Here is a 20,813-nt window from a genome sequence, read left to right on the forward strand (position 1 = left end):
AGCATATGTGAGACAGGGCTACAGATCGATCCTCTTGAGGCGTTGGGGGGTATGCGCATCGTGAATACAAAAATGGAGCCAAACTCGGGGGACAGGACCAAAGCGGCGGGTCCTAGTTCCTTTAACACTGGCGCACATGCAATTTCGCCGACTGGGGTAGGTATGCAAGCTTGCTCACTTGTTGAGAAAACCATGAACATGTGAAGCTAAGAAGCTAGGATAGTTGTGATGGTTGTGATGGCATAGGCGATGATCACGTGTGGGCGAGGGGGGTGGAGATCGAGAATTTGAGCGCGCAGGGTATGGCAGGGGGGTGATACGAACTCTATAGAATGTACTCCGTACGGAGAGTTATTGATATGTTGTAGGTACCGTATATGGTTGTTACCTGCATGCGCTACGATAGTCGATTTCTGCAGCTTTTCTAGGGGAAATGAAGATGGTCGTGTACATGTTGATTGCAGATTAGGCTTGGATACTACGTCACTTCACTCACTAAAGCTGTACGGTTTGGTGAGAATTATGGCTACGATAGTGGAAGGGAGTTAGAGCGCAGTGTAATGATACCTAGATGTCTGCAAGCTCTGCAAGATGCATTACAATTACTTGATTGTCAGAGAAATGTTATTTGTGTGCAAGTAGATGTCTGAATTTCCTGATTTATGGACACGATTGGTGGGAATGATCGAAGTAGAACATGTATACTAGATAGTATCATCGTGCAGATTCTTGATTGTCATATGCTGTGTGTTCACGAATGAATACGTATCGGTGGACTTATAGATCTCTGAAGTGACGTTTAAAGACCACTTGGATATACGAGCATGATTAGCCAGTTGAGAATAGAACATTCTAACTGAGACCAGTCTTTTTCAAGGAGTCATAATTCTGTATGACTTGAGTGACATTCTCATATTAAAACGAGAAGGCTTTATAAGTATAATATTGACATGCGTACACGGCATCGTGTTGGAGAGACCATCATGACGATAGTACATGCTTGATATGTACACAAATTGGCTACCGATGCACATGCAGTTTTAGCTGTGCGTGTGACGTTGAGTTTCGAGGATATCGGTATATACATTGGTAATTATGCGCATATCCGGATGATGGGCTGCAGAAACGGAGAGGCGATAAAGCTTTATTTTTCTGATGTATGTAATGGGATCGATCGGATCGGAGAGGAAGATTCTGTGTGAGGGATGTGCTGTGGTTTTAATGTTGTGAAATGATCTAGTAGGGTTAGGAAAATAGGTGAGGGGTAGAATGGTAATTGCTAATAGGGAATTATGTAGTGAAGGGCTATATCGGCTTGTGATGAAGGAGGACCAAAAAATAAAGAAGTTTGGGTCTTGTATTCGCAACTGATTCATCTGGATAAGAGGAAACAACCAAAGCTAATGGACAGGAAAAGTTCCATAAAAACGTGTACACCAATGATGATTCCTTCGCACTTGACACTCAAGTAATTGCCAATCAAAACTTTTTCATCGAACTCTTATCAAACCCAAGTGCGATAAACACCAAACAAAAAGAGTTTAGGGTCTCGGATATGAAGGTACACAGCATACATCGTACCTGGGCATATCTACTCGGATAAGCCACACTCAGCGAAGCTATGTAAATTACACCTGAGACTACACACACTCGCGTATTATACCTGCACTCTCGCATATGCTTTGTAACTTCAGGAAATTAAACGTGATTCTGTAGGCTCCCTAAGTGCAGATGCAGATGAACACGAGGTTTATCGTATGTGTAGAGACGGTTAGGTGCGAAGCCGACAATCTGCATCAGGTGGGAACACGTGTCGGTGGAATTGCGGAGACTTCGGAAGACTTTGAGATCGGGGATCTGAGTTCGTGCCACTTAGCGTTGTACAGAGATACGGTATGTTTGCTTGGGTGGTGATTTGAGAGGATCAAACTGAGTAATGAACACACTCGTGATCTACTTTGATATATGTAGTGGATTTTTCTCGGAGATCCGGAATTTGCACTAAATCAATTATAGATTCTCCGGGTGCATACATCTAGCGGTTGCATTGAAGCAACATGTAGGTCGATCTGAATGTATTTCCCGCAGTAGATCAGTAGTAGCTGACAGAAGCATTCCGGTGGGGCATCAAATCCTCTTCTGGCCATGGATCTTCGACTCTGACAGTTCCATGATTCATGGTGGTATACAGTGTATCTAAACAGTACAACTTGATCTTTCCAAGTGTTAGTATACTATCAGTCGACATTGTGTAGATTTAGTTTCAGATTTTACTAGATCTACATGTAGTACCGGTGCTACTTTGAAGGTTCCTTCGCCTGAAGTTGATTGACTCTTCGTGTCTTAGATCGTTTGTCTCGGATCTAAGACTTCGACGTGAGTAATGGTTGTCCCCATTGTTGAACTAGTAAGAATCTAATCTATCATAGTGATGTGCATCTTGGATCTACCCTTTGAACTGACTTCAAGGGCAGTGACAGCTAGCAACCCCAGAGCGCTCTTAGCATATTAGAGAGGAAGCATATCAACGATATCTTTCGCTGCACCATCTTCGATTGCCATGGGTAGCTTGGGCAACAAGTTTGGTTTGACTTGGCATTATTTAAAATTGATGATGTTGTCTTCCGAGACCTTATCTCCGCCTCATCTTGGTACTTACTTGCAGTTGGTTGTACACTATAGAACAATCCAATCTTCAGGGTATCGAAATCATTTAAACGTGAATTCTAAATACTTTGACAGGAGAGTAAATCCGAGACTCATATTATTTACGTGAATATTTTCTAACACGATTGATATATCGCATTGTGCTGACAATGAATAGCCTGGAAAGCGTCGATCATCTGGTTCATCCTAGCACCAGAGTTGTCGATACACTAAATCCCACCAGGCTGGTAGCTTCCGTGCATACTGGATGCTGTCAAACACCTGGGCTGTGGGTATCTGAGACATCTTTCGATGCTTTTCTGAGCCTGAATTACCAAAAGCCAGATAGAAAGAAGAGTGATGATTTCGGGATTACGAAGTTGTTATTGAATGCACAAAACGAACTGTTTTAATCACTTGAAATTTTGAACATGACTCGAGAAACTACTCATACAAGAAACGAATCATACAGAATTTTCCCTGAATTTACAGGAACTTAAGGTACAACGGATTGAATGCAAGATTGGTATCAGAGAATGAAATTTTGGCACAGTGAGCGTCGCAGTTTTATGGGGGAAATCAATTCACGCTACGTGTTTTAGAGCTTCTCCCACAAACATACGCCAGGGTCAGTGATCAAAGCCTGTCAACCAACTTTATAGGAGAGGCAACTTGCAAATATTACTAGCAATGCCCGTGGCAGTTGACAGAGAGCGGCGTGAGTTGCGCGCCAGTGTACAGGAGCATATGAGCTGAGATTCCTAAGTGTGTGGACAACGCAGTCGCGCCTTACAGATATGTACTCATTGTACTAGAACAATCAAGTGGGTAAAGATTGATCGAGCGACAATGAAGTAAGTGGTTATTTCAAGCTGGAAAGAAAGTCGACGTTTGAATGACGATCATATCAGAAGATGAGATGGATATTCGTGGGGCTTAGTGTTTCAGATCATTGACTAATGAATTGATGAACCATGAAGATTTGACATATGTATATCGGTTCTTGAATATCGGTTCCTGAATATCTGCAATCTCCTCGCATGTATCGATTCGGCTAGAATTTCCCAAGGTGGTTCTCACATGCCATAATTGGTATGAACTGCCTTTTGAGGCTGATGGGATATCTGTGAAAAGGATTAGGATTGATCCCTAATTTTTCTTCTCTTCCGGAAAACCATATCTGCCGTGCTGTACACTCTAAAGGTTGTTCAGGCGTGATAACATGGGGGGAAACTCTACTCTGCAGCCTAAGCACTTGCCTGGGGGACAGAACAATCATAAATCAAACATAACTTCCGTCGTTAAACTCATAGTTCAAGGCGGAGTCACTAGCATTTTACGTCTTCGGTTGACAGGCATAGACGGAACCAAGCCTGAATCTCGAAGAAAAATCCGACAATCTATATCGTATCATCATAATGATGCGTTGGCGAATTCGAAAGGCCCTGAGCCGATAATTAGCTATTCCTCGATAGCTACAAACGGAGTGAGCACCTATGGAGCTCGTACTTCAGGAGTCTCGATTTGGGCTTGAACGTCTCAGAAAAACCTCTATCATATCATATCGGCTGAAGAGGAAATCGCAATCTTGAGTGTAGTGGTTGAGAGTCGAATTCCAAGAGCATTTCGCCGCCGTCCTAGTTCCTACTGAGTTGAGACGTGACTGAAAACGTAGATGGCATTCAGAAGGGATTCGATGATACCGTAACAAAAAGCGTACGATGTATCCAATTCTTGTGGTAATAGCACCTGCGACCAATTGAATTCAATCTTCAGTTGATTTGAAGCATCAGCCACACTAGCCACAAGAGGCTCATGCAACCTAACCTTTAAGGTTATCCAAGCTGCTGCAGCGCATCTGCCCAGACTTCGAGACCGACACCCCACTGTACCATCACAATTAGTAAACAGCCTTACAAATACATCGTACGCTAAATTGATCTCCCGTTGAGGCTGTCGAGTTTTTCTTTGGAAAATCTGTTGGAAGCATCAATGAGGAGAAAGAAGCCATTGAATACCTTTTCTCAAGGGCAAAATTCAAGTCCCATATTGTAAATCTTACAACTGATAAGGATTGAGGGGATCATGAAGCTGTGATAACGCCATACAAAGTGGGGGCATCGAGTCCTGGATATAAGGATATAAGGAATATCGCAACGCATTGGCAATCAATTGCGAATTTTCCACTATCCTGACAAACTTTCCGTGTGTCCATCGAGTCTTGAGATATGGGTCTTCTGTAAGTATTCGCGGCACCAGACTCAACGTTCAATTAATGCTAATATGTGCTATAAGTGCATTAGGAACACCACTTGAGTGGCCGGAAGCCAAACAGAATGCACAAACAGTCAGAGAATGGGGCATACAGGTACGACTCGAAGGGCTGATTACATGACGAAAGACGTTGCTCATAAGATTCAATATAGCAACTACTAGCAATATGGAATCGAGCGAAAGGAAAAGAGCGAGATGCCCTACTATGGGGTGACGAGGTCAGCACATACTCATTCATGGATGGAAGATGGTCGCTAAAACGTTTCCAGGTCGAATATTTGGTTGTGAACTACAAGGATGATGATGAGAAAGTAACCTTGTCCTTGAGACAGGCAGATATCCTGACCGCGTTAGCCCAAGATGAGGAATTGCGTACGAATGGAGGATGCGTACCAGCACTACAAGACGTCACTAATACCAAGTGGGTCTATCAGATTGAGTTGAGGGATAACGCTAACAATCCCAAGGGGTAGCGCATTACCAGTTTTCCATCCCGAATTCGGACGGTTTATGCTTGAAGCTACACCTGGGAGACCTTGGGGGATTGGGTTCAAGGACTTATTAGACGTCGAACCTAACATGAAGTGGAGGTGTGTTAAACAAACTTGAAAGCGAGTCCATGGAGCTGATGTTGTGAAGGCGTAAGCTTGCTAAAGAGCACATGAATGCTGAAGAGTATCCAATCACTTTGACGACCTATCCTCGATTAGGATCACCCGGCATATTCACGTCCCCTTTCTTCCCACCTTCTGGAGAGAAGTTACGGTCACAATTCGTTCCTGATGAGATTGCTAATCCACACATTCGATTTCCTACTCTGGCAGCCAACATTCGTGCAAGAAGAGGCCGGAAAGTTCAGGTGAATGTACCAGTGTTTAGAGATGAAAACACTTCATGGCCTTGGAAGGATCCGACTGTCAATTATGACATGCACAATTGGCCAGAGGACGATGATGTTCGGAATGGTGCTGCTCCTGACAATTTTATTCATATGGACGCAATGGCTTTTGGCATGGGCAGCTGTTGTTTGCAAATTACCTTTCAAGCCAAAAATATCACAGAAGGGAGACGAATGTATGATCAATTAAGTCCTCTGGCTCCGATTCTCCTCGCCTTAACTGCAGCAACTCCAATCTACAAAGGCTTTTTAGCCGACACGGATGTCCGATGGAATCAGATCAGTCGGGCTGTAGACGATCGAACTCCAGAAGAGTTAGGAGAGAAGGTTAGTGGAGCTACACTCAATACATGCACAACACTAATCCTGGTAGCCCCTTTTACATGATCGATGGCGCATACCCAAGTCACGCTATGCCTCTAATTCTACGTATATTTCGGAAGATTCGCGGTTACGCAAAGAGTACTTGGACCCAGATCTTGTAACCGATCCTGAAGTCAAACAAGAGCTGATGAACGGAGGCATGGATGACCGATTAGCTACTCACTTTGCCCATCTTTTCATTCGTGATCCAATTGTCATCTTTGCTGAAGATTTGAAAGAACTTGACCTATCCAAGACGGATCATTTCGAAAACCTTCAGTCAACTAATTGGCAACATATGCGTTTTAAGCCGCCGCCAACAGGAAACGACATTGGCTGGAGAGTAGAATTTAGGCCAATGGAAATTCAGATCACTGATTTCGAAAATGCTGCCTTTTCAGTATTCATTGTACTCATCACGCGAGCTATCCTCTCCTTCGATCTCAATTTTTATATACCTATCACTAAAGTAAGTGAAAATATGGAAACGGCACATGCACGAGATGCAGTCTTGGAAGAGAAGTTTTACTTTCGAAAGAATCCATTTCCAACTCGTGCGCCGCGACCATATTCCTCGAATGGTGGGGCGTCTGGTAGAGCATCGGGTACCAACACTCCGCTTAGTATTTCAAGGCCACCTACACCATCTGGCCCCGTGGAAGATGAATACGTCCCCATGTCCATCGACGAAATTATGAACGGCAGCAAGAGTGATTCAGAAAATAACTTCCCAGGCTTAATTCCATTGGTCGAATCATATCTCGACAGTGTCAATATTGATGTACAGACCAGGTGTGAGCTAGCCTCTTATTTGGATCTGATCAGAAAAAGGGCAGACGGAAGATTGTGGACAGCAGCGAAATGGATAAGAAATTTTGTTGCGAGTCATGAGGATTACAAGAAAGATAGTGTCGTAAACGAAAAGATCAACCATGACTTGATAAAGACAGTCATCGAATTAGGAGAAGAATGCACAAAGGGCATCAAAGATGTGGAGAAATTTCTGGGTCGGGAGAGATGTGGGGGCTGCTGAAGAAGCAGACAGTATTAAAGCATAAATAGCATTAGAACGATAGTCTTAGGCGACAGGATGTCTGGTCACAATTATTGAGGTTGGCCTCCATTAGTCGAAATCTTTGGGATTAAATTCATTTCTTACCACACCTAAATGCCAATGCAACCCAACAAAAGCATATCATTTTGAGAATGTCAGCTTTCTGTGTTCAATGAGGTATATCTCAAGCGTCAAATAGGACTGGGAACCCCCTTTTATTTTTCTAATACATCTCTTTAGACGAGATACTAATAACGAATATACAACTCGTAACTTGTATCTTTTTAATAAGTCTCTGGTACTCAGAACTGATACCCACTAGCTACCTACCTGGATTAGTCAGCCGACATGAAGCTTTGGCTGCCCCCATAGGCATTTTCAACATTTCTTGTTGGAATGGGGAATGTCGTACAAATATAAAAAATGACAAATGAAGGTCCATAAATTCCCAAAATGGACAATTATACGCGGAAACAAGAAACCCCGGTCGCAAAAACGAACACCTCATCCCAACCACGACTCTCCATCTCGCAAACCCACATCGCTCCTCCACTGCTCGTTACTTCCAGTTAGGTTTTTTAGTCTAACTAATCGTTTTCTCTCTTCGGCTTGTTCAGGGAATATGGAATACCATTCTGGACCTGACCCTGACCCGAATACTGGTGGTAGCCTTATCGATGGTCGAGACGGGATTGAAGGGGATCTGATTGCTTTGACGTCTGGGGAAGGACTTAATGAGACTGTAGAGGATTTATGTAGTGATACTTCAGAGTCGAATGTCGAAAATGAGGATGATGATAGCAATGCAGGGGAGAAGGGAGAGAACGTGATAGTAACACCGAGAACATACCAACTGGAAATGTTGGAAGAAAGTTTGAAAAGGAATGTCATCGTTGCGGTGAGTATGTCTTATAGTATTGGTAGTACCTGGTGCTAAGAGTCGTAGATGGATACAGGAAGTGGCAAGACACATGTGTAAGTCTTTTCTCACCTTGGAGTCAAGATTGGAATCTATGGAGAAGAGATTGGGTTCCAGCTTTTATACTATAGACAAGGTATTTTGAAATCGAGTACTGGTAGACGGTGGTGTCCACATCATGAGTCGCAGGCATGTTTTTGCATCTAGGAGCTTATTATAACCTGACCATTCGATCATTTAGGGCCGTTCTCCGAATGCTAGCGGAACTCGAGCGGATGAAGCCCGACAAGGTGGGAAGAAAGTTGTAATTCCTCGTTGTTCTCTTCCTGATCTTGTTATTGCAGATGATATGGTTTCTTGCGCCTACCGTTGCGCTCTGTACTCAACACCATGAATATCTCCAGCTGAATATTCCTTCGGTTTTGATCAAACTGCTTATTGGTGCTGATGGTGTGGATCGATGGACGGAGCAGAGACAGTGGGATGCGATCTTAAAGGATGTCAAAGTAGTCGTATCTTCCTATCAAGTTCTCTTAGATGCCCTTACACACGGATTCGTACGCATGGGACGTCTCTCGTTGATTATTTTTGATGAAGGTGAGTATCATGCACGTCACCACTTGCTCAGCAAGACATCTTCTCACACTCCGCTAAATGATTATAGCACATAATTGTGTAAATAAAGCGCCAGGGGCTAAGATTATGAAATCTTTTTATCACCCGTACAAATCGAGATCCCCAATTCCTCACATTCTGGGCCTTTCGGCCAGCCCTGTCATGAGATCTAGTCCGCAATCGTTGAGTGATATCGAAGAGACTTTGGATGCCGTTTGTTGCACGCCAAAGTTACATCAAGCAGATCTTCGACTTCGAGTAAAGCTGCCACTGCTATCTATTATCTACTACACCCCAGAGTCAACCATCATCATGACGAAGACTGTGGCGAGCCTAAGAAATGTTGTGCAAAGTCTCAACATTTTCGAAGACCCTTACGTTTTGACACTAAAGAGGAGTGATAGCGACAAAAGTCAACGTGAGCTAGCAAAAGTACTCAGGAGCTTCAAGACATACAGCCAAATTCAATTGAAGTCAATTGACAAAACTAGCAATGAGATTATTCTTGTTGAGCTAGGCCCCTGGGCTGCAGATTACTATATCTCAGCAGTGGTGACGAGATACTTGAAGGCAATGTCGGCAAAAGACACTTTCACTGTTGAAGATTTACCAGCTGCCGAGAAGCTATATATCGCCAAGGCTCTCAGACAAGTCGAAATCTCTCCTTCAATTCTCTCAGATACAGACAAAATTTCTAGCAAGGTCGAAAAGCTACTGGAAATAATTGTGCAACAGAAGCCTCCTTTTTCCGCTATCATATTTGTCCAAGAAAGAGCTACGGTCTCTGTGCTAGCCCATCTATTATCGCATCATCCATTGACAAAAGAGCGTTTTAAGATTGGGACTATGGTTGGTACATCCTCACACAGCAATCGTACAGACCAAATAGGAGAGCTTGTAGATATTAATCAACAAAAAGACACTTTGTCAAGTTTCAAGAGTGGAAAGATTGATATCCTTATTGCCACGAATGTGCTGGAAGAGGGAATTGATGTTCGTGCCTGCAATCTGGTAATATGCTTTAGGTAAGTTTAATGGGATGTCTAACATGTCACTCCTAGACGCTATGTGTAGATGTATCATCTTTGGCGTCTTCTTCATTTCCCCACGCAGCCTTGGTACCGCATTGTACCCCGCCACATCCTTTCACAGGCAATTACTGACTCCCTGATGAAATAGTAAACCGGCAAATCTCAAATCTTTCATACAAAGAAGAGGGCGGGCGAGACAACAAGACTCCAAGCTTATTCTTCTTGATGCTTCAGGCGATAAGGTAATAAATTGGCCTGAGCTTGAACGAAACATGCGAGAGGAGTACGAAAAGGAAATGCGAGAATTACAGCATATCTACGAAATTGAGACAGCTGATGAACAGTCGGAGGACGACAGGGTCTTGCGAATAGAAAGTACTGGTGCCCAATTAGATCTTGATAGCGCTTTGGCACATCTCTATCATTTCTGTTCAGTTTTGACAACAAAAGATTTTGTTGACCTCAGGCCGGATTTTATTTACTCCTCCAGTCTGGGATCTGGACATGTTAGGGCAAAGGTCATTCTGCCTGGATCAGTTTCTCAAAGTCTGCGGGTTCATAGAAGCCGCAGATCGTGGTTGAGTGAGAAATCAGCAGCAAAGGATGCAGCTTTCGAGGCTTATTTAGCATTATACAAAGGGGGGTTGGTGAATGATAACTTGCTACCCTTAATGGTGCACGATAAAGTCATCGATGAGTTGACTTCAAAGCCCGTGGATACTCGCGCTTCTCTTCTGGAGGTGAAGGAGAGATTAAATCCATGGGTTGACATTGCTAGAGCATGGCAAGAGGCAGAACACCATGCTGGAATCGTTCGCACATCGGTTATGAGCTTTAATGGGATAAAGTTGGAACTTTGTCTTCCCATTGAGCCACCAGCAATACCTCCATTGAAGCTTTATTGGGATTCTGATACTGAGTTTTTTGTTGACTTTACAAACGATGTCGAAATTGGCACTAGCGAGAATATGTTGGCGCAGGCGTTGAACGATACCAATCTACTGTTATCGGATCGTGGTCGTAAAGTTCATATCCAGTCACGTCGATCAGTTGTGCAATTTATCTTGCTTCGAGATGCGGGCTCGCTCAGTTCAGATTGTGTTCCAGTTGATCCTAATAGTAATATTAACAACACAGGATTCATCAGAGAGGTCGGCAAACTAGAATCGCCCTATGTCTTTGAAAAATGGTTGCCCAGTAAGCCACCGATTAATCAAGTCAAGAACCCTTATCCAGACTATTCAGATGCCCCGGAAGATGTTCCACATCTAGCTGTGGTTAAAGTAAGTCGTCGTGCAGACTTTTTGCACAAGGTACAGAATGAAAACCCCTCATCCTCTTCGAAACAATTCTCCTCTGTCCTACCTGCTTCTAGATGTGTACAAGATGCGATGCCTGCACAGTTGTCTCAATTCGGTATGATGATTCCTTCCATCACACATCACATTGAGGTGCAACTCGTCCTAGACCGTCTATCCAGAACCATCCTCAAAGATCTTGAAATCAGCGACCGGAGTCTTATCCAGACCGCTCTCACACATGCTAGTTACTCATTAGACTCGAACTATCAACGCCTCGAATTTCTAGGCGACTCGATTCTCAAACTGTGTACATCGGTACAGTTGGTTGCAGCGCATCCAGATTGGCACGAAGGATATTTGTCGGCTATGAAGGATCGTATCGTGTCCAATTCACGGTCATCAAGAGCAGCGGCTGAACTTGGTCTGGATGAGTACATAATGACCAAGAAATTCACCGGTGCAAAATGGCGTCCAATGTATGTCGAAGATCTGGTCGTCACAGAGCCAAAAACCAGAGAAATGTCTTCCAAAATTCTTTCCGATGTTGTAGAAGCGCTAATCGGCGCATGCGTGGTCGATGGCGGAATTGCCAAAGCCCTCAAATCTCTACAATTATTCTTCCCCGAACTCGACTGGCTCCCTCTAGAAACCCGACAAATGTCACTCTACCAACAAGCTCCCGATAATCTCCACCTCCCCATCACTCTCTGCCCCGTCGAACACATCCTCGGCTACACCTTCACCAAAAAATCTCTCCTCATCGAAGCCATGACGCACCCCTCGTACACCAGCGGCACGCAATCTCTCGAGCGCCTCGAATTTCTCGGCGATTCCATCCTCGACAACATCATCGTTACCGCCATGTGGTCGCACCCCACCCCCCTCTCCCACTTCCACATGCATCTCCTGCGCACCGCGCTCGTCAACGCGGATTTCCTCGCTTTTCTCTGCATGGAAATGAGTATCCACCAAAACGTCACCCATCTCACCGAAGAAAACAATCACCGCATCCACGAAACACACTCGCGCCGCCGAGTCTCCCTCGTGAGTTTCCTCCGTCATTCCAGCGTGTCTTTCTCTATCTATCAAAAAGAAGCTCTGGCGCGCCATGCGGAATTGCGCGAACAGATTCTCCGGGTGATATACACCGGGGATAGATTCCCCTGGGCCCTGTTATCGCGATTGGATGCGCGGAAGTTTTTCTCCGATATGATTGAGAGTTTGCTGGGCGCGGTATGGATTGATAGCGGCTCGATGGAGGTATGCACGCAGTTGTTGGAAAGAATGGGGGTTCTTAAATACATGCGACGGATTTTGAAAGAGGGAGTGCGGATTATGCATCCGAAGGAGGAGTTGGGCATCGTGGCCGATGCTGAAAATGTCAAGTATGTTTTGCGGCGTGAGAAGATGGGTGGAGATAATGCGAATGCGGATGATGATGCAGATGGAGAGGTGCGCGTGGAGTATCGGTGCACCGTATTTGTGGGCGGGGAGGAGATAGTAGAGGTGGGGGGTGGAGTGAGGAAAGAGGAGATTCAGGCGAGAGCTGCGGAGGAGGCGGTGCGGATTTTGAAGGCGAGGGGTCATGGGAGGGGGAAGGCGGGGGAGGGGAAGAAGAGAAAGTTGCTTGATGGACAAAGAGTATCTACAAGGGGAGGAGGAAAAATTGAGGGGGAAGATAAGATGGATCTTGATTAACTTGTTTCTTGATATCGGGTTACTACTTGTGGATTACCGTTGACACTACTACCTGGGTACATATGTTGGTCTATACATAATCATAAGATAACACATCAAATGAAATAGTTTAATGGATACATTTTTTTGAATTTCCAGGATTTTAAGAAATGAACCAATAAACTGGCAACAATGCTAAAAAGCTTCCGGGCTGTTAAAAAGTCTCCGGGACGAGAATATCATGAAAAACCCAAGTATTCACCTGGGAGCCAAGATCAATGAATGATCATCATATTACAGTATCATCTATGCGGTGATTACGCCAAGCGAGCCGCCAGTTCTTGGGGTGGAGCACTAGGAATAGGGGGCCGGATTGCCATATCCTTATCAAGATCTAGATGGTATCGAGATGATAGATTAATGCAATGTAGAGTTCAAAATCATATGCCACATGACGGGTCATTATTGGCATGCACGTTTCTGCGGCACTTTGGCAAATAATTGTAAATTATAGAGTCTATATCTTTACTGGGTGGCTAGCAGTAAGACGGATGGTTCAGACACATTCCGCCTTCTCTTTACCATTCTCCTTCTCGTATTAATATGTCGTAATTGCAAAGGAACGCTGTATCTTGGATTGTACTAAGAGGTCTCCAGCTTCGATAACCAATTGATGATCATCATAGCTTGAACCATTGCAACTTTCTCCCCATATCTTTCTCCATCAGTACTACTTGCCTGGATAGTTAGATTCCAAAGTCGAAGGATATCCATATGTTTGTCAGGGGCAATTTTGTTTAGCTCGTCCTGGTATTTCCATATCTCCATATTTCCCTCATTACTGGATTCCTTTGAAACGCCGTAGGCAGTAGGACCAAGAAGAAGTATCGGAATATTGCGTTCAGCGCCGTTGGTAATACCTATCCACTCATTTATTGAATCGATGGAGAATTTCATATCGTGGGAATATTTATGGCCAAGAGAAAAGATTACCGGAGTAGGTCGCCAAGGATCTGGCTTTTGGTATGTTAATGACTTAAAGGTAGCTATAGCGGCGGACGAAGCAGGTGTAGTCGTGAATGGTATGTAAGCATGAGGGATTCCTAAATTTTATGTTAGAGTGCTGTCCTACTGAGAATTCAACTAAATCCTACTTTGACAAGCGTATGGGCTTCCTTTGGGGTCATTCGCTTCGTTCTTAACGACTTCCTCGGAGTTCTTCACAGAATATCCGAGACAATTACTGTCCAAGAATTGAGCATCGCATTTACATGCAATCCGCTCATCATCTGTCATCAACCATTCTTGAAGGCCGCCATGCGATACATCTTCTCTTAGAAAGACATTAAGAGCAGCATAGATAGTTTGCGCAGTCTCGTCACCAAGGAACACAATAGCGCTAAATCTTTCGAGTATCATGCATATTTCGGCAGTCGAAAACCATCGGTATGTGCAACCTATATGGATGAGTGACATTCTCAAACATGGGCAAGAGTGTGTTCTAACCTTTGCCAACGTATGGTTCATCGAATCCATGTCTACCTCCACTGCTCAAAGCTTCGAGGAGTGTTGCTCTGTTTTTGCAGAAGGGTGAGACGTTCGATTTGGTGGGGTATGGTACATGATAGATATCTGATTGTATGATTCCACGGTCTTTGCTTCCTAGATACTGTTTGATGGCACTTCTCGTAGTTAGACTAGCTATATCCTTGCTCGATTGAAGACATTACCTTTCTCCAGGCTCAATCACCTTCGGTTTAGATGAGACCACGACATTCTCCGATACAAATCCCTTGAATGGAGACCAGACTGCATAAATGAAGATAAATACGACTAGACATATGCCTCCGAGACGGTAGTTGCTTGAAGAAACCATTATCAACTTAATTAAACTTAATTTATGGAAGATATTTGAAGCTGCAATTGACGATGATTTCATCGAAAGGATCTTGTCATTCTGGTACTATTGGGTTTTTGCTCGAGAAAGAAAAGAAAGATTGACGTTGAGGCGGGCAGGTCACCCAGCGGGTAGTTGCATCTTCCTGATTGAGTTATCAAATCGTTCCTTCCCCGTTTGTAATTTTTGTGACACGCCAAAAGGGCGTCATGTTTCATGGTGGATGATATCAAATTCACACTTTGGATAAGAGCAACAGTTTGACGGAACCGCCAAAACTTTGGACGCTCACTTCTTATACCGGAACTCCTTCATCCTTCTTTCTTCAATCTCCAATCTCTGTTCTCTGTTCTCCATCACTGTTTCCCATTTTCTAGTTTTGATCAGGACGATCTTCCAGAACAAAGTAGAAATATTAAAACTGTACCAAGTCGCTCTTTACATAGAGAGACTTCAGAATGAGTCCTAAACTCAATACCCCCTCATTTGTCTTTTGCTCTTTTGCTTTTCCCGCAGATAATATTGGCGTGAAAGTCTAGACTGTAGGTGTGTCACGTGTTTCATGGCCCCTCCACTTATTCCATTTATCCATCTCCACATCAGATGGAACCTCAGAAGAGCCCAAGGAAAGGTCGAGAGAATAATAACGATGTATTCCAAGACTCAGCTCATTCAACAGGCAAAAGTCTATCTGCCTACCAATTTCTTGTCAATCCCTCTCTCTTTATTTCTCCGCCAATGATAATGGCCAGCATACTTCCCGCAAGTATCCGTCAGATTGAGTTTTCCGGATTGGTCCATGGTTCAACATCCGAGGTAATTTCGAGGCTTGATGTATCATGTATAGAATATTATGGCGACATGCATGTTGTGAAAAGAAGATTGGCATCTTTCTTCCCAAGACCATTAGGTTGACTCAGCTGTCAATGCCAACAGTATATAGTACAATACCAAGAACAGATAGTAAGACGCTCACAACATAAGACCATTCTAAGCATGACTACCGTATAGGAAATTGAGAAGATCGTCGTGACTCTACACACCCACAGTGTGTCCTATTATCATTTTGCCGGGTTTCAGCTAGGAAACGAGCAGGACAAGATATCTAGGTAGGCTCGAGGTAGGTACCTATAGATGGTGTAGTTGAAGATGGTGGATGTTGTTGAACGCGATGTGTAAGTTCAGCAAGCCAAAGAAAGATCCGAAATACCTTTTGAGCAAGGGCGGGGAAATGTTCAAGGACAAACAGCGTTGCAACGTGGGTGATATATGGTGCATCGTCGGTAAGGTTATCTCGGTCGTTCGGAAACAAGGGGGATGATGGGGGGATGATGGGGGGAGCGTTCGGTACTCAGAGACACACATCCATACATTCCCGTACACACAATATCCATAGTAAGATCTTACATACAACATCCATACATCCATACACACATCTATCCATACATACAACATCCATACATCCATACATCCATACATCCATACATCCATACATCCATACATCCATACATCCATACATCCATACATCCATACATCCATTCACACATGCCTAGTCTTCTTCCATTTGCTGCAGATTTATCTCGTACCGGTAATATGGCACTTTCATATGTGATGAGAACATGACTACCTATTAATTCCATTCCATCTAATCATCGTACATGTGCACACGATCAATTTTCAATTAGAGAAAATTAAGATTTGGATTTGTTTGCAAACAATCAATTGATACCATTCCTTTCTTTCTTCTCTCTATCTCTACTCTACCTACCTACCTACCTTTAACCTTACTATTTCCAATTGTCAATTCACCAATCACCGCCTTCGTTTTGCCTCGGTAGCATTAGGTTAGCTCTGCGTCATCTGAGTAAAGGTACTCACTCGACTCCCAGGATATCACGAACGCGGGGAGAAAACTCAACAATTATTCAAAGAGTGTAAAGATTTCAATACCGCCACCGACAGCTAATGTTAGACTGAAATACGAGACTATTGAAGGGGTCAAGATCACATTTTAGGGGCCCTAGGGCCAAAGGGATTAAACAAGATGTCGTGGAAGACAACTGAGATGTTGATGGATACCATCAAACATTATTCACATTTCCCAGCTACGGGTGTGAGTCTGAGGCAGATGGTACAATTTGGAGAGAGGCCATCTACAGGTAAGCTGTTAGATTATATTCTGGGGTCTGGGGGGATTCTGCCATGGTTCCTAAGCTAATCAAATATTGCTCTACAAATAGGTACACTTTTCCGAGCATCACAATTCCTCTCCGAGGAACTTCCAATACGACTTGCGCATCGAGTGCAAGAACTATCAGACTTACCAGATGGCCTCAATGAGATGCCCTCCATCAAGAGGGTGAAGGATTGGTATGCACAGTCATTTGAGGTATGACTCTTTATCCACCCACAAATGTCTACGTGAATTGACATGTGAAAGGAAATTACCACACTCCCTCGACCACAATTATCATCAGATGTGAAAGAAAGACTTATGAAGCCTGCGAAAATAAATGGAAAACCATCCAAGATTCTTGCGGAAGCAACACAAAACCCGAGCGTAATGAGGGGGCAATACAGCTCTAATGGAAATGGAACAGGAAAAGAATCAAAGTCGGCCGCAGCAAGAAGATATTTTGCCACAGTAGAAGATAGTACAGACTGGCCCCCGGAGCTTCACGATTATAACCAGAGATTCGCACAAACCCTTAACCATATAAAGAGGCGGCACGACGGAGTTGTCACAACCGTTGCGCAAGGAATACTCGAATATAAGCGGAAACGGCAACGCATGCAGATCGATAATAACATACAATCTTTCCTCGACCGTTTCTACATGTCCCGTATTGGCATAAGAATGCTCATTGGACAACACATAGCACTCACAGATCAAAGTCACGATAAAGATCCGAATTATGTAGGTATTATATGTACGAAAACCAATGTTCGAGATCTTGCGGAAGAAGCAATCGAAAACGCTAGATTTGTTTGCGAAGACCATTATGGGCTTTTTGATGCGCCAAAGATTCAACTCGTGTGCCCTCCAAATCTTCACTTTATGTATGTACCCGGCCATCTCTCGCATATGCTCTTCGAAACTCTCAAAAATTCTCTTCGAGCTGTTGTCGAAACACATGGACAGGACAAGCAAGATTTTCCCGTCACAAAAGTCGTCGTTGCGGAGGGAAAAGAGGATATTACTATCAAAATCTCAGACGAGGGTGGCGGAATACCTAGAAGTTCTATACCTTTAGTTTGGACCTACATGTATACCACCGTGGACAGTACACCCAGTCTAGATCCAGATTTCGATAAGAGTGATTTCAAAGCTCCGATGGCAGGATTTGGTTACGGTCTCCCAATTTCAAGATTATACGCTAGATATTTTGGAGGAGATCTGAAGTTGATTAGTATGGAGGGGTATGTTTCACAAGTTTTTTTATATCCCTTTTTTCTCAGGTTTGCAATAAACTAACCAGCTTCACTGCAAAATAGCTACGGAACAGATGTATACCTTCACCTAAACCGACTTTCCTCGAGTTCGGAGCCTCTCCAATAACAATCAGCAGTCATGAGGGATACCTGGAAAACACAGTCCCCTCCCGATATTGGCGGGGCGCGCTCAAGGGGGGGAGACGGTATATCCCGAGGATTGACGCTGGGTCTAGGACATAAACAAATGAATTTGAAATTAGGCAAAGGAAAAGCAGGAATGGGGATGCGAGAGGTTTCGGAACGGAAACAGGTCGGTGATGCGGAAAGTATGATTAATGAGGGAAGAGGAGGGAGTGGGATGGAAGGAGTCTTTATGGGTGAAGGGGGGGAGGTTTAGAGGAAAAGAAGAGAAAAAAAGAATATTGGGTTGTAGACAAGAAAAGAGGTGTGAAAACTTGCGGCGATACTAGATTGAGAGGGTTTAGATCGGATGGCATGGGATGGAATGGGTGGAATAGGGGAAGAGAGAGAAATGATGGAGTTGGTCGGAGACTTTTGTATATATTTGGATATGCACAACACTGTGTTTATATCCCTTTCATCATGAAACGTGGATGATTTCGAACATGGAAATCTCGAAACTTGAGAGCGAGAGATACGCACGAGGATGAGGATGAGATTGGGTGGTTGGCTGGCTGGCTTAATTTATATGTTACGTATGTACTAGGTATGGTATGGTATCGATTATGAATAAAATGAAGTAAATGAGATGAGATGAGATGAGATACTATAGAAGATGAGGAGATGAGATGGCGTGTGATGGCGTGTGATGGTATATACTAGTTCGGATTGCAGTGGATTAGATTGGCTTGGTATATGGAAGGAGAAATCACAATATAGATATCTAGTGATATTGACATATATATACCTATACATATGGATATATGGATATATATATACACAAGTAAAGCAGAAAGTAGAAAGCAGAAAGCAGAATCTCCATATATCTCTCCTTCCCTCACCTCACCTCGCCTCGCCTCACCTCTTCTCTTCGCTTCTACTAATGAAGAAAAATGAAATGAAGTAAAATAAGAAACTAATTTGATCTAATCTAATTCGTTCTATTTCTCAAATCTCGATTTTCGATTTTCGATTTTCAATTTTCAATTTTCAAAACTCTATACGCATCAGACTATTTATACTAGACTAGTGATCAAGAAGAATAAAGAAGAAATCAATCTCTTTATTATATAGATATCTATCTAGCTAGCTAGATACTTGAATACTCAACTATTTACCTACTTATCTACCTATCTAATCAACTAACTAAATAAATAAATAAATAAATAATAAATAAATAATAAATAAATAAATAAATAAATAAATAAATAAATAATAAATAAATAAATAAATAAATAAATAAATAAATAAATAAATAAATAAATAAAAATAAATAAATAAATAAATAAATAAATAATAATAAATATATAAATAAATATAAATATATATAAATATATATATATATATAAATATATATAATATATATAAATATATATAAATATTCCTATTATACGAGTAGACGATACACGATGGTATCAGAGCCCGCGGCAAACGAACTGAGATAATGGAGAGCAATTTATCTTACTACCTACTACCTACTATTTACTTATTTAGTAGAGATAGAAATAGAGATAGAGATAATATAGAAATAATATATATCTATTTACTCTCTACTCTCTACTCTCTACTCTCTACTCTCTACTCTCTACTCTCTACTTTCTATTTCCTCGCCTCCTCTTCCAAATTCCCATACCTCCCTCTCTCTCTCCCTCTCTCTCCATCCATCCTCCCTCCCTCCCTCCCTCCCTCCCTTCCTCCCTCCATCCCTCCCTCCCTCCATCCATCCCTTTCCAATTCCTTTACTCACTAACCCCTCGCCTCCTCTTCCAAATTCCCACACCTCCCTCTCTCTCTCCCTCTCCTTCCCTCCCTCTCTCTCCTTCCCACACCTCCCTCTCTCCCTCCCATAACATAACATAACATCCATACTCTATAAAATCATTACACGCCAAACCCCCCGACTGCATATATACATACCTAGGTATTTACTATAATAATATAATAACGTATACAATACATACAATACAATATAATATAAACACCTTATCCCAACCCATAAGACAAAACAAACAATATCGCATCACATTACATTATATCAAACGAATTTATATTACACCAAATCAAATCTCAAATCTCAAATCTCAAATTCCGAAAACTTGAAACCCAAAGCCAAAGCCAAACCCAAAGTCAAACCCCAAAAAACATAAATCTCATATAAAAAAATTCTGATAATGGTATCATATCGAACTTGCTAACCTGCATACCTAACCCTAAGAATCTCAACGCTAAAAAGACAAAACACATACACACATACATTCAATATGAATTGATGATGTTACCAAGAAACCAATCCCTTCCAATCCAATCCATTCCATTCCATTCCCAGCCCCTAGATATTCAAAATCCAAAATCCAATGTCCATTTCCTAGGTAATTCCATATCTTATCCCCATCAAGTGCCTAAAATAGAAGCGAGAACCAGGTATTTTCCAGATCCAAAAACGACCGTATCCAAAACATAAAAGTGACAACGTCAATATCAATCCATAAACTTCATCTCTCATCTTTCATCATCACATGATAT

The 20,813-nt window shown here is 42.7% G+C and overlaps 4 protein-coding genes across 4 annotated transcripts; 3 read left to right on the forward strand and 1 right to left on the reverse strand.

Annotated features, from left to right (window-relative positions):
* The first annotated feature begins 4,558 nt into the window (after positions 1 to 4,558).
* Positions 4,559 to 7,426, forward strand: EAE98_009855 (uncharacterized protein). Its single transcript, XM_038957476.1, has 7 exons — positions 4,559 to 4,885; positions 4,942 to 5,014; positions 5,073 to 5,138; positions 5,190 to 5,341; positions 5,388 to 5,510; positions 5,560 to 6,145; positions 6,192 to 7,426. The coding sequence occupies exons 1-7, from the start codon at positions 4,875 to 4,877 to the stop codon at positions 7,212 to 7,214; spliced, it is 2,034 nt and encodes a 677-aa protein (XP_038806184.1). The 5' UTR covers positions 4,559 to 4,874; the 3' UTR covers positions 7,215 to 7,426.
* Positions 7,427 to 7,665: 239 nt separating this feature from the next.
* On the forward strand, positions 7,666 to 12,799 carry EAE98_009856 (uncharacterized protein; the record flags this gene model as incomplete). Its single annotated transcript, XM_038957477.1, has 6 exons — positions 7,666 to 8,133; positions 8,182 to 8,210; positions 8,396 to 8,444; positions 8,499 to 8,751; positions 8,819 to 9,794; positions 9,949 to 12,799. 6 exons carry the CDS (start codon positions 7,666 to 7,668, stop codon positions 12,797 to 12,799), a joined length of 4,626 nt encoding a protein of 1,541 aa, XP_038806185.1.
* A 621-nt stretch (positions 12,800 to 13,420) lies between these two features.
* EAE98_009857 (uncharacterized protein) lies at positions 13,421 to 14,654 on the reverse strand (the record flags this gene model as incomplete). The annotated part of the gene is made up of 4 exons (XM_038957478.1): positions 13,421 to 13,881; positions 13,933 to 14,235; positions 14,285 to 14,460; positions 14,509 to 14,654. The coding sequence occupies 4 exons, from the start codon at positions 14,652 to 14,654 to the stop codon at positions 13,421 to 13,423; spliced, it is 1,086 nt and encodes a 361-aa protein (XP_038806186.1).
* A 2,065-nt stretch (positions 14,655 to 16,719) lies between these two features.
* EAE98_009858 (uncharacterized protein) lies at positions 16,720 to 18,234 on the forward strand (the record flags this gene model as incomplete). Its single annotated transcript, XM_038957479.1, has 4 exons — positions 16,720 to 16,834; positions 16,916 to 17,064; positions 17,116 to 18,095; positions 18,171 to 18,234. 4 exons carry the CDS (start codon positions 16,720 to 16,722, stop codon positions 18,232 to 18,234), a joined length of 1,308 nt encoding a protein of 435 aa, XP_038806187.1.
* Between the last annotated feature and the right edge of the window lie 2,579 nt (positions 18,235 to 20,813).

The sequence above is a fragment of the Botrytis deweyae genome (assembly GCF_014898535.1).
Source record: "Botrytis deweyae strain B1 chromosome Unknown BDEW_031, whole genome shotgun sequence".
NCBI lineage: Eukaryota > Fungi > Ascomycota > Leotiomycetes > Helotiales > Sclerotiniaceae > Botrytis > Botrytis deweyae.

What these genes read in the sequence shown, in the direction of transcription:
- EAE98_009855 (XM_038957476.1), top strand. An exon ending in TCAGAGAATGGGGCATACAG is followed by an intron (nt 5,015 to 5,072) that starts GTACGACTCGAA and finishes GATTCAATATAG; the next exon opens with CAACTACTAGCAATATGGAA. An exon ending in GAACCTAACATGAAGTGGAG is followed by an intron (nt 5,511 to 5,559) that starts GTGTGTTAAACA and finishes GATGTTGTGAAG; the next exon opens with GCGTAAGCTTGCTAAAGAGC.